This window comes from Marmota monax, unplaced genomic scaffold (assembly GCF_021218885.2).
Source record: "Marmota monax isolate L192 unplaced genomic scaffold, Marmota_monax_Labrador192_F-V1.1 WCK01_AAM20220418_F8-fsc00404, whole genome shotgun sequence".
NCBI classification, from domain to species: Eukaryota; Metazoa; Chordata; class Mammalia; order Rodentia; family Sciuridae; genus Marmota; species Marmota monax.
The window spans coordinates 291474-309346 of record NW_026694380.1 but is presented as its reverse complement, the minus strand read 5'-3'; the positions used below and the strand labels follow the sequence as shown (position 1 = coordinate 309346).

Genomic DNA, 17873 nt, shown 5'->3' with positions numbered 1-17873 from the left:
ATGTGCTATCTGGGGTAGTTAAATGACAACTATTTTGGCATCCATTCAAAAATAACTATAGACCAAAGCATCAAAAATCCCACTTTAAAAGATGACAGCCGCAACGTGTTTGAAGGACTGAAAGGAAAATGCTGTAAATTTAGAATTCTTTCCCAGCAAAAGTATCTTTCACAAATGAAGGTATTTCAAGGTGAAAGAATTCATAATGAGGGTGAAAGAATTCATAATGTATGTCCTTCAGATCAAAAGAAAATCATACTAAATGGAAAGGTACGTGGTTAGATACATAAGATTTTCTTATTATTTAAAAATCTCTTTAAAAGAGAATTTTTTTTCTTTTCTATCTTCTTTTCTTTTCTTTCTTTTTTTTTTTTTTTGTAACTTGGGATTGAACCCAGGGGTGCTTAACCACTGAACCACATCCCCAGCTCTTTTTTATGTTTTGAGGCAGGTATTTGCTAAGTTGCTTAGGGCCTTGTTAAATTGCTGATGCTGGCTTTGAACTTGAGGTCCTCCTGCTTTAACCTCCCATGCTACTGAAATTACAGGTGTGTGCTACTGTATCCAGTAACTTAATATTTCTTGACTTCACCAAGAATAGTGTTGTAGAGTACTCCAACAACTCATTCATCCACTAAAGCAGCTATTAACTTATGAACTTTGAGACTAATAAAAAATCTTACAAAAAAAAAAAAAGATGACAGCCAGGGATGAGGGTAGTTAAGGCACTTGAGCATTTAATTCAGGAGCCAGAGCTTGTACCCTCACCTACTGTGAATTCTTACATTTGCAGTTCACATACCCCGATTTCTGTTGCCATAATTATAGAACTGTAAGAAACAACATATGCATATACCTTCTGACCTCAAAAAATAAAAAAGGAAGACAGACACTAGTAAAATTATGTGTTTATTTATTTTTAAGTAACCAATAAAAAATTGGCTTGAGTTCAGTATGAGTACATAAAAAAGAAAATGGACAAAGTGACAATATAAATTCATCTCTATATTTAAAAAGCAGAGAAACATCAAGTTCAACAAAATATATAGTTTGCAAACAATAAAAGATACAAGAAAAAGTAAAGTCTTGATACTCAACCATCTACAATACAAACATGGCCTATGGAAGGAAGGGTCTTTAACCTTCCTCCTGAATGGAGGAGCCAGACAGAAATCCCTTGGGGACAAGAGGCCCAAAGAGAACAATTCCAGGGCCAGCCAAAACCTGGCAGTTCTACTGGCGATTTTAATTTTTCATCATTTGAAAAACAAAATGAGCCTTTGTCTTCTTGCAAACACAAACAATCATACATGGGATAAGAGTGTTGATTTATGTTAGAAAACAAAGAGAAGAGGAAAGACATCCTCATAGAGCTTACATTAAACCTAAAGAACACATGGCTTACACCACAAAAATATAATGACATTCAGCTATAGTTAGCTTCCAGATACAACAGTCACTTTAGAAAAAAGTCAGCAGCAGAAAACTGAAGTTGGATAATAACAGAGGGCAAACAGCAAAGCCCTGGAGCCCCAACAGTGGGTCTCAACGACAGGAAAAACATGGAGGGAGGGAAGAAAGAAAGACCTCTAATCCACCTCCTCGATGGTGGGGCCAGACCCAGAGCCCCCTTTGGGGGCCTGAGCTCCAAAGCCTCCAGCCCCGGAGCCACCCGCACCCTGGTACAGTCCACTGATGATGGGGTTACACACCTGCTCCAGCTCCTTCCTCTTGTGCTCAAACTCATCCTTCTCGGCCAGGGTGTTGGCGTCCAGCCAGGAAAGGACCTCCTGGCACTTGTCCAGCACCTTCTTCTTGTCGGCCTCGCTGATCTTGCCCTTGAGCCCCTCGTCCTCCACGGCGCTCTTCATGTTGAAGGCATAGGACTCCAGGGCGTTCTTGGCAGACACCCTCTCGCGCTGCACCTCGTCCTCGGCCTTGTACTTCTCTGCCTCCTGCACCATGCGCTCGATCTCCTCCTTGCTCAGGCGGCCCTTGTCATTGGTGATGGTGATCTTGTTGGCCTTGCCCGTGCTCTTGTCGGTGGCCGTGACGTTCAGGATGCCGTTGGCGTCGATGTCAAAGGTCACCTCGATCTGGGGCACGCCCCTGGGGGCAGGGGGGATGCCGCTCAGCTCGAAGCGCCCCAACAGGTTGTTGTCTCGCGTCATGGCCCGCTCGCCCTCGTACACCTGGATCAGCACCCCGGGCTGGTTGTCCGAGTACGTGGTGAAGATCTGCGTCTGCTTGGTGGGGATGGTGGAGTTGCGCTTGATCAGGGCGGTCATCACGCCCCCGGCCGTCTCCAGCCCCAGCGACAGGGGCGCCACGTCCAGCAGCAGCAGGTCCTGTACGTTCTCTGACTTGTCCCCCATCAGGATGGCGGCCTGCACCGCCGCCCCGTAGGCCACCGCCTCATCAGGGTTGATGCTCTTGTTGAGGTCGCGACCGTTGAAGAAGTCTTGCAGCAGCTTCTGCACCTTGGGGATGCGGGTGGAGCCGCCCACCAGCACCAGGTCGTGGATCTGCGCCTTGTCCAGCTTGGCGTCCCGCAGGGCCTTCTCCACTGGCTCCAGGGTGCCACGGAACAGGTCGGAGCACAGCTCCTCGAACCTCGCCCTGGTGATGGACGTGTAGAAGTCGATGCCCTCGAATAGGGAGTCGATCTCCAGGCTGGCCTGCGTGCTGGACGACAGGGTCCTCTTGGCCCTCTCGCAGGCGGTGCGCAGCCGCCTCACAGCTCGCTTGTTCTGGCTGATGTCCTTCTTGTGTTTCCTCTTGAACTCCTCCACGAAGTGGTTCACCAGCCGGTTGTCGAAGTCCTCCCCGCCCAGGTGCGTGTCGCCGGCAGTGGCCTTCACTTCGAAGATGCCGTCGTCGATCGTCAGGATGGACACGTCGAAGGTGCCTCCTCCCAGGTCAAAGATAAGCACGTTGCGCTCCCCCTTGCCGGTGCGGTCCAGGCCGTAGGCGATGGCGGCCGCCGTGGGCTCGTTGATGATCCTCAGCACGTTGAGCCCGGCGATCACGCCCGCGTCCTTGGTGGCCTGGCGCTGCGAGTCGTTGAAGTAGGCCGGCACGGTGATCACCGCGTTGGTCACCGGGTAGCCCAGGTACGCCTCGGCGATCTCCTTCATCTTGGTCAGCACCATGGAAGAGATCTCCTCCGGGTAGAACGCTTTGCTCTCGCCCTTGTAGCTCACCTGCACCTTGGGCTTGTCGCCGTCGTTGATCACCTGGAAGGGCCAGTGCTTCATGTCCGACTGCACCACCGGGTCGCCGAACTTGCGGCCGATCAGCCGCTTCGCGTCGAACACCGTGTTCTGAGGGTTCAGCGCCACCTGGTTCTTGGCCGCATCGCCGATGAGCCGCTCGGTGTCCGTGAAGGCCACGTAGCTGGGGGTAGTGCGGTTGCCCTGGTCGTTGGCGATGATCTCCACCTTGCCGTGCTGGAACACCCCCACGCAAGAGTAGGTGGTGCCCAGGTCGATGCCGATCGCCGTGGCTTTGGCCATGTCGGTGCTCCGCTCTCTGGGATCTAAGCTGAGCTTCTGGCTGCGGTGGGGGGACGCGACCCGCGAAGAAAAGCTCGGTCCTGGATGAAAGTCGAAAGCCGACCGCTCGGGTGTGCGCTCACGGAACGCTGAAAAGCCGCCTATGTCAGCTGCTGCTGCTGAGGCTCGCCGCTGCTTAGCCTGCAGCCCGCTGGGGCTTTATACGTCGCCATGGAGCCCCGCCTGCTCCCTCTTGGGCCAATTGCCGTGCCGGATGAGGCTGTCGGGACCGGAATGTTCCAGGGGTTTCTCCTGGCGTTCTGCCCCTGTCCTCCCAGGACCAATCAGAGGCGAGGGTGCCGTCCCTCCCCAGAACTCTCCAGACGCTTCTGGGGTTCACTGGAGGGGATCGGGAGCCCGGAGGGGAGGGCGAGTGCTCAGGGAGGAGGGAGGTTGTTGTCGCCTCTGTTTCCATGGCTTTGCTGGCGGCCAACCCCTTAGAGTGAAATGACCGCAAGGGCCAGCTTTAGGCTTGGGTTGTAGGGCTGTGAGTTGCTGGTGGGAATCAGACGAGTTCTGAGTGTTTAAGGAAGGAATAAAGCCTGTCAGCGGGACACAGAAATTCGCGGAGGTTTAAGGGGGGGGGGGGTTAATGGTGGACCGAAAGGACTGATTGGGCCATATCGCCTGTGCTGCTTGAGGAATGTTTGTCCTCCCGGGTCCTTGTTCCCATCTTGGCTTTAAAATGGAAAGGAAATGCTGTAATAGAGCTTTTACCTTTTAAAAAAACATTTATTTTTTAGTTATAGGTGGACACAATATCTATCTTATTTTATGTGGTGATGAGGTTTGAACCTGGTACCTTACGCATGGTAGGCGAGCCCTCTACCTCTGAGCCACCACCCCAGCCCCTGAGCTTTTACTTTTTACATAACTTTTTAACTACATAATGAGATATCCTCGAGTTGGGCGGGAAGGTTTAGGTTTTGAAAAGAAAAGCAATTGTGTAAACAAGCAGTGTTAGAATTAAGGTCCCCATCAGTTGGATCAGCTGTGCCTTCCTCTTGCCCGCAGCTGCCCTCCTTTGAGGGGGAAGATCAGCTTTGGCCTTGTCGTTGTAGAACTGTTGACTGATTGTATGGACTTCTTGGCTGTCGCAATCTGAAGAGTTTAGGCGGTGGAGATGAGTTGTTGGTGGGGACTTGTATGTTGACACAGCCAGGTTTGGAGGGCGTGTCTGATGACGCAGCCCTTTCCAGTAGCGTTACAATGGCGATGCCGCCTCTGACCTCACGGGCTAGTTTAGGAATCTGGGTAACTGCACCCAGCTGGCTCAAAGTTACAGGGCAGGGCGGGGTGGGGGGTGGGGGGACGCCGGCTGATCAAGTTGCATATTAAGGGAGCTCCCACTTGGAGGGACTCCACATCCGGACATTTCCAAACTGGAGCGTAGGCGGCGAGACAGCAGGTGATCCTGGAGGGCTCTGGTTGGAATGTGGTAGGGACGTGTAAGGCCAGTGGATCCTTGTTTGACAAAGTGTTGGAAAGTCTCTCAGTTGGTTTAAGTAAGACTGAGGCGTGGGGGCGTTGTCATACAAGGGAAAGAGGATCTCTTCAGGAACGCTAGAGTAACGGATCGGCGAGAGCTGGTAGAAAAAGGTCTGGATGTACTCTAGAGAGTGGGGCGGGGTGGAGGGTGGCAGAGATGGAAGTAAGACCCTAAGCCCTTTCTGGTTATGCTATTGGCTCCAGAAAACAGGGGTTATATTTCGAGAGAAGGATAAAGAAACTGCCTGGAGCTCCCTCGCTTCTCTGGAGAAATCTTATAAAGGCTTTATTGGGTTCCAAGCAGCCATCTTCAGGGTGTTCCAAATCACTCTCCATGAATTTCTAATAGAGCAAGGAAAGTAGTAAATTCCAAGAATGGTGGTTAATGTGCTGACTCCAGCACATTAATTAATAGGAGAACAGGAGACAGGTGTGATCCCAATAAAATGATCTCAGACACAGGAAAAAGACAATTGAATCAGATCCTGTGAAAAACTGAGAATATACACCCACTTCCCTCTCAGCTCTTTTGAGTAGCTTCTCAGCTACTTTTTTGCTACCATGTCCAATAAGCTCTTTTATCTTGAAAACAAGACATCAATATATTTGTATACCTACTTTCATAACAGTGTTATTCACAATAATTGAAAGGTGTAAGCAATGTAAGTATCCATGTATGTAACAACGCATGGGTAAATAAAAGATGGTACATGCACCTAATAGATATTATTCAGCCTTAGAAAAGAAGGAAATTTTGAAATGTAGCACATAACAGATTAGGATGACCTGCAAAATTAAACAAGCCAAACCACTAAAGGATAAATACTGTATAATTCCACTTAGGAAGTATTAAAAGTAGTCAAAATTCATACAGACAGAAGAATAGGGATTGTTAGAAGGGGGTGGGGTGGGGTCTGGTGTGGAAAGGAAGCTGTTTAATGAGTGTAGAGTTTCAGTTTTGCAAGATTATAGAGTTCTGAAGATTGGTTGGACACCACTGTGATTACACTTACTAGTGAACATATGCCTGTAATCCCAGTGGCTGGGCTCTGGAGGCTAAGCAGGACCAAAGCCAGCCTCAGCAAAGGTGAGGCACTAAGTAACTCAGTGAGAACCCTGTTTCTAAATAAAATACAAAATAGGGCTGGGGATGTGGCTCAGTGGTCATATGCCCTTGAATTCAATCCCTCAGTACCAAAAAAAAAAAAAAAACAACTTACTAGTGAATGCTACCCTTAAAAATTGTGAAGATGAGCCAGGCACAGTGGCAAACATCTGTAATCCCAGCAGATAGGGAGGCTGAGGAAGGAGGATCTCGAGTTCAAAGCCAGCCTCAGCAACTTAGCAATGCCCTAAGCAGCTCAGCAAAACCCTGTCTCTAAATAAAATATAAAAAAAGGCTGTGGTTAAGTGCCCCAGGTTCAATCCCTGGTACCAGGAAAAAAAAAGATGTTATGTTTTATGTATATTTTACCCCCAAAATTAAAAAATACACCACTCTGCCTCAGAAACTTCCACCTCCACACTCTCTCACCACTATCACCACTGCCACCTGCTTCTGTGTCCTCTGCCACTTCTGCACAACCTGGGCCCTCATTTGGAGAAGAAATCATATACCCATGGTTGAGGGAAGCAGGGCAGACCCCTCTCCAGCCTTCAGCAACAGTGAGGGCCACTTCAGGTATGGGGGTTACATGAACCAGCCTGGCCTCACTGCTTACTGGTGACCCAGTTGGGTTTCATGGCTGTCCTCATGTAGCAGCCCAAGAACTGGGATCTTCTTCTTCTTCTTCTTTTTTTTTTTTTTTGGTACTGGGGATTGAAATCAGGAATCAGGGGTACTCCACCACTGAGCTACATCCGCAGCCCTGGTTTGCATTTTATTTAGAGACAGGGTCTCACTGGGTTGAGGTTGCTGAGGCTGGCTTTGAACTTTCAATCTGATTTGAACTCCTGCCTCAGCCTCCTGAGCCACTGGGATTACAGGCATGTGCCACAATGCCCAGCCCTCCAAGAACCGGGGTCTTATCAACAGTTTCCCCAGAATTACCTGATAGGACTCTAAATTATCTTAACAAAAATCTGAGGCATAGGGCTGGGGTTGTGGCTCAGTGGTAGAGTGCTTGCCTAGCATGTGTGAGGCACTGAGTTTGATTCTCTGCACCAATATATTGTGTCCGTCTACAACTAAAAATACTTAAAAAAAAAAACTGAAGCATAAAGTGTATAATTTAGTGTCAACACAACTGGATAGGCAGGACTGGAATCCTACAATGAACCAGTTTTGAAATTGCCTGAAGCAGAATGTGGTTCATTTAGGGATGTTAGAAGCAAGAATTGAGAAGACTGTTTCTCAGGTGATGGATCCAAAATTAAACTGTATCTTCAGGCCACAGATAGAAGGAACAATTCATGGGTTCCCCATGGTTCAGAAAAAGAAGCTGTGCCAGCATCCCATTCAGAACCTGAAAGCAAGGACCATGGCAGGATGATTCCTAAGAACATGCCTGACACCTTTTGAAAGCTACATTTAATTGATGATGATAAAATGGATTCCTGTTAACATAGGATATAGCTTCAAAATGAATATAGGCCAAGATCATCACTGATTTCAAGACTGCAACCTTGTCTGATGGACAGTGTTCAGATTGAATAGGGAGCAAATTTGGCAGTAGGAAGGTGGTTAACTGTGCATGTCCCTGTGTTGTTTTGCCAGTTGACTAGTTTTTTATTGTTGTTTTGGTACTGGGGATTAAACCTATAGACATTTAACCACTGAGTCATATCCCTAGTCCTTTTTATTTTATATTTTTGGGTACCAGGGATTGAACTCAGGTACACTCAGCCACTGAGCCACATCTCCAGCCCTATTTTATATTTTAGTTAGAGACAGGGTCTTACTGAATTACTTAGTGCCTTGCTTTTGCTTTGAACTTTTGATCTTCCTGCCTCAGCCTCCAGAGCTGAGCTGTGGGGATTACAGGCATGCACCACAACACCCGACTCCTTTTTATTTTTTTGAGACAGGGTCTCACGAAATTACTGAAGCTAGTCTTGAACTTGTAGTCCTCCTGTCTCAGCTGGACTAGAGATGTGTGCCACCATGCCCAGCAGTTTCTAATTGGTTTTTCTTTCTTTTTTAAAAATATTTTTTCTTAATTGTAGATGGACATAATACATTTATTTATTTATTTATTTGGTACCAGGGATTGAACCTAGTGCCTCACACATGCTAGGGGCAAGCACTCTACCACTGAGCCACAACCTGGCCCTTTAGTTGGTTTTCTTTCCCCTGTAAGAAGTGACAAAACATGAAACCCTAGAAATGTGTGTTATGAAGAAAAACATTTTGCAGGCTGTGTCAGGGCTTCTACCTGTATTTCAAGGGCTCATGAGTCTTGGCTAGGTTTATTCTCATAGTTGTGTTTTTTTTAGAAAACTGAATGATCATTTGTTACTCTAAATAAATAAATAGAACTCTGCCAAAACAGTATCTCATTCTCTTCCACAGGCCTCGGAAACCCATGGCTGCTGCTAAGGGAACAGCCATAGGCATCGACTTGGGTACCACCTATTCTTGTGTAGGGGTGTTCCAGCATGGCAAGGTGGAGATCATTGCCAATGACCAGGGCAACCGCACCACCCCCAGCTATGTGGCCTTCACGGATACAGAACGGCTTATTGGGGATGCAGCCAAAAACCAGGTAGCCATGAATCCTCAGAACACTGTCTTTGATGCCAAACGTCTGATTGGCAGGAAATTTAATGATCCTGTTGTGCAGTCAGATATGAAACTTTGGCCTTTTCAAGTGATCAATGAAGGAGGCAAGCCCAAGGTGCTGGTGTCCTATAAAGGGGAGAAAAAAGCTTTCTACCCTGAAGAAATTTCTTCAATGGTATTGACTAAGATGAAGGAAACTGCAGAGGCTTTTTTAGGCCACCTGATCACCAATGCTGTGATCACTGTACCGGCCTATTTCAATGACTCTCAACGCCAGGCCACCAAGGATGCAGGTGTGATTGCAGGACTCAGTGTGCTAAGAATCATCAATGAACCCACAGCTGCTGCCATTGCGTATGGCTTAGATAAGGCAGGTCAGGGAGAGCGACATGTACTCATCTTTGATTTGGGTGGAGGCACATTTGATGTGTCCATCCTGACCATAGATGATGGGATTTTTGAAGTAAAGGCTACAGCTGGGGACACCCACCTAGGTGGAGAGGACTTCGACAACAGGCTTGTGAACCACTTTGTAGAGGAGTTCAAAAGGAAACACAAGAAAGATATCAGCCAGAACAAGCGAGCGGTGAGGCGTTTGCGTACCGCCTGTGAGCGAGCCAAGAGGACCCTATCATCCAGCACCCAAGCCAATCTGGAAATTGATTCACTTTATGAAGGCATTGACTTCTACACATCTATCACCAGAGCCCGGTTTGAAGAGCTGTGTGCAGACCTGTTTAGGGGTACCCTGGAACCTGTGGAAAAAGCTCTTCGAGATGCCAAGATGGATAAGGCTAAAATCCATGACATTGTTTTAGTAGGGGGCTCCACTCGCATCCCTAAGGTGCAGAAACTGCTTCAGGACTATTTTAATGGACGTGATCTCAACAAGAGCATCAATCCTGATGAGGCAGTAGCCTATGGGGCTGCAGTACAGGCAGCCATTTTGATGGGTGACAAATCTGAAAAGGTACAGGATCTGCTTTTGTTGGACGTGGCCCCTCTGTCTCTAGGGTTAGAGACAGCTGGGGGTGTGATGACTGTGCTGATTAAGCGTAATTCCACCATCCCCACTAAGCAGACACAGATCTTCACCACATATTCAGATAACCAACCTGGGGTGCTGATCCAGGTATATGAGGGTGAACGGGCTATGACACGTGACAACAACCTACTGGGGCGCTTTGACCTGACTGGAATACCTCCTGCACCCAGGGGAGTTCCTCAGATTGAGGTGACCTTTGACATTGATGCCAATGGAATTCTTAATGTCACAGCCATGGACAAGAGCACGGGCAAGGCCAATAAGATCACCATCACCAATGACAAGGGCCGCCTGAGCAAGGAGGAGATCGAGCGCATGGTTTTGGATGCAGAGAAATATAAAGCTGAAGATGAGATGCAGAGGGAGAAAATTGCTGCCAAAAATGCTCTAGAATCCTATGCTTTTAACATGAAGAGTGCTGTGAGTGATGAAGGTTTGAAGGACAAGATTAGTGAATCTGATAAAAAGAAAATTTTGAGTAAATGCAATGAAGTCCTTTCCTGGTTGGAGGCAAATCAACTCGCTGAGAAAGATGAGTATGATCATAAGAGAAAGGAATTGGAGCAGGTGTGTAACCCCATCATCACAAAACTCTACCAGGGAGGATGCACTGGGCCTACCTGTGGAACAGGATTTACACCTGGAAGGCCTGCCACTGGCCCTACCATTGAAGAAGTAGATTAATCTTTTCTGGAACGGGAGGGCTCTAGGGTGCCTATAGGTGAATTTTATTCTCTTCATTTTCAAACACCAATTATGATTCTTGACTGGAACTGAACCTAAGTTAACATTACTTTGGGATTCTAATGGAGGCGTCTCATTCATCATCTTTTCATACTCCGTCTTGTCTGTAACTCTGAAATGGACTATTAGGAAAACTTGGCCCCTCTTTGAACCATTTGATGGATTTGATTATCTGTTATTTATTTCCAGCCACCCCAGCTTTCTCTTTCCTGTGTGGATGATTGTCAGTAAATTTGTTCCTAAAGGAAATTACTTCTGGTATCTTTAGGCTATGAGTGTAACTTGAAAAGTAAAGAACAGGAGAGTTCATAGAGAATATATGTTCTCTGATTGTGAGCTCACTGTGAATGATTAAACTGGTAAGGGCAAAGTATTTGGATTTTCATGAGCTCATTGTTTCAAACAAAAAATATTTTTCAATCCTCAGGTACCTTTAGCCTAAATGGAGCAGTTGTTTACTATGGTTACTTCTCATAACCAGTTACATGCAGGTTTAGGATTCAGCTGGGGGTGAGGGTGCAAACCCTGTTTGATGTCCCCATTCATTATAGGTGGGGTCCAGGAGATCCAGTATTTGTGGCTGGGCTCAACTCACAGAATCCATTATGTCCTTTACATGCAGAAACGATTTCAACAAACTCCTGACAAATTTACATTTATGCAAGATGAGAAATGGAAAATTTATAGTCTTATTCCATGAATATTTTCAGCTATCATATTACATATTTAATTGCATTTGTGTCTGGAAGTGAAACATTACAGTGGGTTATTGCCACCTGGAGCCACAGTCTGTTTAATTCTAATCCTTTATAGAACAGCCCTTGGCAAAAGTATATAAATATGGAGAGTGAGGCTAGGGGTGTAAGCCAGTGTAGAGCACAAGCTTAGCACACCTATGGCCCTGGATTCAATCCCCAGCACCTAAAACAAACAAAAAGAACAAAAGAATTAAAAAAAAAAAACAGTAATTAAGGCTAGGAGAAATCTATTTACTGGGAACTTTTGATAAAAAGACTCCCCGATCTTGGGGGAATCATTTTAAATTTCACTTAGCACAAAGCGATGAATTTTTAAAAACATCCTAACAGTTCTCAATAGAAAGTGTGTTTAGGGTTTGCGCAAATAACGCTGTTTCCCGCAAAAGTGACAGAAAAAAAAAACCTTGGAAGACAGCAGCCAAACATTCCTAACCCCGGCGGCCGCTTTGCCTGCGCCTGCGCAGTAGATGCTGACTCGCCCTGGGAGGAAGTAGGAAGACAGGAAGCCCCGCCTCTTTCCTGGCTTCCAGTCCGGCTGGGCTGTACCTTACCCTCTCCCCTCCGAGCCACGAGAGCCCCGCGCTCTCTTGGTCTACTCCAAGCTTTCGCAGCGCTTCCCTTGCGCCTGCGTGAATCCGCCCCGCCCCACGCGCGGACTAGCGCTCTGGTTCTGGCCCGGCCTCCGGCCCGCGGCACCCGGCGCTTTCCTTCTCGGTACGGCCGGCAGCGCGCGGCGCCAGCACCATGGTGGGTACCGTGACGTCACAAGGGAGCGCCGGCGGGGGGCGCGGGTGTTTAGGACAGTTGGGCGCGGGATGGGACTTAAGTATTTGTCCCTCTGGGCTGGAATTAGGCCCCGGAGCTTTTCCCTCCATCCTTAGTTCGTGCGCCTCAAGTTCTCGGAGGAGACTACTGGGAGCAAATGGGTTTTTTTCCTATGAGAGAAAAATCCCAACGAATCCCAGCGAAAGTTGGCGGGGACAACCTCAAGGAGCACTTTCCCGCCGGAGATAAAACTTCGGGACCGTGCCAGTGGTATACCTTTTGCAGTTTACCGAAAGGAGTGGGTAGGGAACCTCAGAACAGGCTGAGCGGGCCCGAGAACCGAAGGATTCAGAGCAGTGTGTCTGGGGCTTTAGATACGGGACTCACTGAGGTGTGTAGAATTATTTGGGATCCAGCCACTCACCCCTTTCAACCGAGTATTTGAATTTTTGAAAACTGCCAAAGATGCAATGGGGCCACTAATACCAGTATTTGAAAATACTGGCAGGGGACACTCCTCCCTATCATGTCCCTTCCAATGTGATGGTTTTGCCCCTCTTGCCCAATAGCTCTTCTACTCCTTTTTCAAGTCCCTTGTGGGCAAGGATGTGGTCGTGGAACTCAAGAATGATCTGAGGTAGGTACCTGTTTCAACGAATCTGTGGAGGGTGGGTGTGCTTCGGGTGTGGAACATACATGAAAATATGAGGGCTGGGCAAGATGGGAGAGATGTCGAAGAAATGAATGACTTGTGTCTTAAGCTTAAAGACTAGCTGGGGAATGTAATCCCAGCTGCTCAGGAGGCTGAGGCAGGAGGATCGCTAGTTCAAAGCCAGCCTCAGCAATTTATCGAGGCCCTGTCTCAAAATATTAAAAGGGCTGGGGATGTGACTCAGAGGTTAAGTGTCCCTGGGTTTAATCCCTGGTAACCAAAAATAAATAAATAAATAAAAAGAAGAATGAAATTATAAGGAAAGCACTTGCATGTGGCATGATCACCCTTATGTTAAAGAAAATATAATTGATAATCAGAGATCAACACAGTTCCTTTTGTCTATATACTGCTTTTGCATCCCCTACCCTCTTATATTATTATCTCCTGATTATCTTTCAGGATTTGGATTAAATACTGTGTCTTTGGAAAGATTTTTCCTGGTTATTCTAGTCACATTAGAACCCTCTAGCACAGAGTATTTTCTTAGTGGATGTGACTCAGATTTTGATTTCATAGAAGTATGTATTCTGTTTATAGCCTGTTCTTACAGGGCCAGGACCATGTTTAAGCTCACCCCTGTGTACCTAATGCCTAGCTTAGGCCAGGTATACAAGTGCTTAAAGAAAAATAGCTAAAATTTGAAGACCTCCTGTCCACTAAGGACTGCTCTGAATACTTGACATTCATTAATTCATTTAATCTCACAACACCCCTGTGCATACACCATTGTTGCTGTTTTACTCATAAAGAAACAAGTTTAGATATGCTAAGAAACTTTGAAGTATACAAAACTAGTGAGTGACACAACCAATACCAAAATCCAATTATATCTATTTTTTCTCCCTTATTGTTGATTAAACCCAAGGCCTTTCTTGTGCATGCTAGGCAAATGCTCTACTACTGAGCTCCATCCCTGGCACTTTTTTTGATTGGAAAACTGGGGATTGAACCCAGGGTTTCATTACCATTGCACCCTCAGCCCTTTTCTTTTGTATTATTTTTAAAATTTTGAGACAGGGTCTCTTTGAGTGGCTGAGACTGCCTTGAACTTGGGATCCTCTTCCCTCTGGCCTCTCAGGTCACTGGGATTATAGGTGAGTGCCATTGTGTTTGGCTGCAACACTTTATTTATTTATTTATTTTTGGTGCTGGATATTGAACCCAGGGCCTTATGCATGTGAGGAGGTACTCTACCAACTGAGCTATATCCCCAGCCCTAAAACAAATTATTTTGAGAGCTGGGAATATAACTTGGTGGTAGAGCCCTTGCCTTGGTTCAATCCTCAACATCATGAAAAAAAAAAAATTTTTTTTTTTCCAGTTTTGAGATGGGGTCTTGCTAAGTTACCATGGCTAGACTTGGATTTGTGATTCTCCTGCCTCAGCCTCTCAGGTAGCCTGGATGCAGGCAAGCACCACCATACCTGGCTAAAAATCTGCCATGTGTTACAGTCACTTTGCTTAAGTTTTTATTTTTTAATACCAGAAAAATTAGGAAGGACAATTAAAGAGCAGTTATTCTTAGAAAAATTATTGACAACCTGTAGCTTACCATATGTACTTTCAACTACTTCATCCTGTGTTTTCTCTTTTGTTTCAGGCTCATGAAATCTTAAATACACATGCGTGTTTCAGAATCACAATTCTAAGACACTTAAAATCTTGTGATGACATGTAGTACAGTTATGGTCAGGGTGGCCAGGTGGAAGGCTGACCTGGTTTGAATTGCAAAGTAATAAGACCTTGGTTTGTAGAAGTCAAACTAGAAATGGAATTAAAAAACTGTTCAAGTCAGCATAAAAATAGGGATTCATGGGACGTAAAGAAGTGAGACTAATAAGATTTGAAGTTGTAAGACTTAAATATCGATGAAGTCATTGATAGGTATAAAAGAAGTTGGGAAGTTGGGAGGTAGGTAATGTGTATGGCACTGCTTTTTTTTTTTTTTTTTTTGTGGTACTAGGGATTGAACTCAGGGCTTTGCAAATGTTAGGCTCAGTGCTCTCCCACTGAGCTACATCCCCTCCAGCCCAGTACTGATTTTTTTTAAAAATATTTTTATAGTCAATGACCTTTATTTTATTTATTTATATGTGGTGCTGAGAATTGAACTCAGTGCCTCACACATGCTAGGCAAGCACTCTGCCATTGAGCTACAACCCCAGCCCCAATATTGATGTTTTGATAACATTCCTCATTAACCTTTCAGGGGGCTTGAGGATTGGAGAAGGGAAAGGTCATGGCTTGTGCCTGCATCATCAATAATAATACCTTTACTACATATGAGGCTCAGATTCCAACACAAAAAATATGGGCTGGGGGTGTGGCTTGGTGAGTGCTTGCTTAACATGCTCAAGGCTGTGTGTTTTATCCCCAGCGCTGTGTTGGTTAAAGAAGAGGAAACACCTACAAAGTGTGTGTGTGGTGTGTTAAATAATTTTTTCCTAAGAATAACTGCTCTTTAATTGCCTTTCTAAAATGAAAAGAAAGGCTCTAGGGCAATATATGTTTAAAAACAGCTGATGGGCTGGGCAGAGTGGTACATACCTGTAATTCCAGCTTTCTCTGATAGGAGGGTAGCAAGTCATCCTGGGCAACTTAGTGAGAGCCTGTCTCTTTAAAAGGGCTGAGAATGTATAGTTCGATGGCAAAATGACTCTGGGCTCAGTCCCCAGTACTGGCAGGACATACAGGGGGACCCTAGCTGATGGTTCTGGGTATCAGACAGACTTGGACTAATGTCTGTTTGTACGTACTAAACTTGGGCAAGTTACATATCTGAGTCCCTGGATGGTGATAGCTATCTAGGAAAGATAGCTGTAAAGATTATTAAATATAGTTCTATCCCATAATTACTGTTTAATGGTAGCTATTAAGAATGGGTTGGGGGGCTGGGGATATAGCTCAATTGGTGGAGTGCTTGCCTTGCATGTACAAGTTCATGGGTTCAATCCCAGCACCACACACATACAAAGAATGGGTTGGTTTAGGGAAAGAAGATGTGAGGTCTAAAATAAATCATTCTGGCAGCTCTATCTTTACCATACCAGGGCTTAGGAATGCCCTTTTTGTTCTGCCTTTTCTGGCTTAAGGCCTTGACCTTAGTGATGTTGTCATGCTATCTCTGAAATTACCTCTATGTTGACTTCAGTATAAATTAATTTAGTTCTTTCCCTCTTTGTCCTTGACAGCATCTGTGGAACCCTCCATTCTGTGGATCAGGTGAGAAATAGCAAGGCTCAGAATTTGTTCTTGGGAAGTGAGAGGAAAAACTAAGGGTTGGGTACTTACAACTTGTCTCCTAGGGTTAATAATGATGTTCATCTTCCTTTCTTAGTATCTCAACATCAAACTAACTGACATCAGTGTTACAGACCCTGAGAAATATCCTCACATGGTGAGTTTGGGGTTGGAAAAGAGGAAACACCTCCAAAGCAAAGGTCCTTGGGTGTTTAGAGGAATTTTTAAGGGTGTTTTTACGTGTCTTTGTTTAGTTATCAGTGAAGAACTGCTTCATCCGGGGCTCAGTGGTCCGTTATGTGCAGTTGCCAGCAGACGAAGTGGATACACAGTTGCTACAGGATGCAGCAAGGAAGGAAGCCCTGCAGCAGAAGCAGTGATTGCCACTGTTCCTTTTCCTCTGCCTTTTCTATTGGTTACCCCATAACCTTATGTCTCCCCAATACTTGAGGTGGTTTTTTGTTTTTTTTTTTTTTAAGTGATGGCTTTTTTTCCTAAAGGGATTTAGACGATGAGAGGAATAATAGCAAAGAGCAGCTATCCTCTGTTGAGAAGGGAAAGATAAATAGGTTGGGGAACTGCAAAGCCTTTCCTGTCCCCAGCACTGGTCTTTCCATTCATTCCCTGGGGATAGTGGGAGAATTTCTTAACTCTCACCAGGGCAGCCTGTTATTCATTTTGGGGATGGAAAAAATCTGTCCCGCATCGGGAATAAAATTTATGATGCAAATTTGAATTCTGGTTCTGTGGTGTGTTTTGGGCAGGAAGCTGGGGGTGGAGGCGCGGCCGGTAGGAAAGATGTTGAATTTATCCAAGCCCTGGTACTCTCCATTCCTCCAGCCAAGAAACCAACACAACTTCTTCAGCCAGACTACACCATGTCTCCTGAACGTGCCCCTACCTACATGTTTTCCCTTTTGTTTTTCTTTTCTTTTCTTTTTTTTTTTTTTTTTTTTTTTTTAACTTTTTCATATTTATTGTTTTTAGTTTTCGGCGGACAAACATCTTTGTATGTGGTGCTGAAGATGGAACCCGGGCCGCATGCGGCCAGGCGAGCACGCTACCGCTTGAGCCACATCCCCAGCCCCTCCCTTTTGTTTTTCTCCAAACACAACTGGAGTGCTTGCTGCCCTTCATCTCTGTGTCCCTCCATTAATGTGACACGAAAATGCTTTTGATATTGCCGTATTAATACAGCTATTCAAGTGGTCTGATTTGTATTGTAAGCACAAATGACAAGCGGGAGGCCAGAAGCAGACCTCAGGGATCAGCAGCCTAGTCAATGGGTAGAACAATGTAGGTGGCTCCTTTCCCTCCTGGGGGTGGGGGGGAATGGTAGTGGGCTAAAGCAAATATCTGGATTTTATAGGCCTCATTTTAGGGTGGGACAGAAGAGTAGTTCCTCTGCAGTTCATTGTATGGGGGTCAGCTGATCCATTAGGGTGGTACTAAAGTGTGGCAGCGAATTTCCTGGGGCTAATTGTATTGGTTGGCTGACCAATTAGGGTAGGGCAGTCAGGTGCAAGTTCCTTTTGTGTTCCTACCCTATGGCTGAGGCCTGGGTTTTTAAATGTCAAAAGCTTCAATTTTCCTTCCCACAAGGCTGGTGGGGGAATACCTACAGATGGGGTGAATGTCCCAGGACTTATTTTCTGTATCCTTCAATAGTGGGGAGAGTGGAAATTACTAAATTCCAACTCCTCATTCAGCAACTGTATGGTAAATGCGCAAGCTTTAAGGGATCTTTGAGGCCACCTAGCGACCATCGGTGTTAAGCGGCAGGTTCCTCCGCTGGGCACCGCCCCACCGCCCCGCCCCGGCCTGACGAAGGACCCCATGGGGT

At 46.0% G+C, this 17873-nt stretch overlaps 3 protein-coding genes across 4 annotated transcripts; 2 read left to right on the top strand and 1 right to left on the bottom strand.

The window, feature by feature from the left end:
• Positions 1 to 896: 896 nt before the first annotated feature.
• LOC124109348 (heat shock 70 kDa protein 1) lies at positions 897 to 3704 on the bottom strand. The gene has a single exon (XM_046467916.2). The coding sequence runs from the start codon at positions 3513 to 3515 to the stop codon at positions 1590 to 1592; it is 1926 nt and encodes a 641-aa protein (XP_046323872.1). The 5' UTR covers positions 3516 to 3704; the 3' UTR covers positions 897 to 1589.
• A 1137-nt stretch (positions 3705 to 4841) lies between these two features.
• LOC124109347 (heat shock 70 kDa protein 1-like) lies at positions 4842 to 10925 on the top strand. Of its 2 annotated transcripts, none has more exons than XM_046467913.1 (2): positions 4842 to 4962; positions 8554 to 10925. In XM_046467913.1, exon 2 carries the CDS (start codon positions 8567 to 8569, stop codon positions 10490 to 10492), a length of 1926 nt encoding a protein of 641 aa, XP_046323869.1. In that variant the 5' UTR covers positions 4842 to 4962; positions 8554 to 8566; the 3' UTR covers positions 10493 to 10925. The 2 variants fall into 2 exon arrangements, with proteins under 2 accessions (XP_046323869.1, XP_046323870.1); XM_046467914.2 differs by lacking the exon at positions 4842 to 4962 and adding an exon at positions 4978 to 5153.
• An 885-nt stretch (positions 10926 to 11810) lies between these two features.
• Positions 11811 to 16766, top strand: Lsm2 (LSM2 homolog, U6 small nuclear RNA and mRNA degradation associated). The gene is made up of 5 exons (XM_046467918.2): positions 11811 to 12057; positions 12645 to 12712; positions 15982 to 16012; positions 16128 to 16187; positions 16285 to 16766. Exons 1-5 carry the CDS (start codon positions 12055 to 12057, stop codon positions 16408 to 16410), a joined length of 288 nt encoding a protein of 95 aa, XP_046323874.1. The 5' UTR covers positions 11811 to 12054; the 3' UTR covers positions 16411 to 16766.
• The last annotated feature ends 1107 nt before the right edge of the window (positions 16767 to 17873 follow it).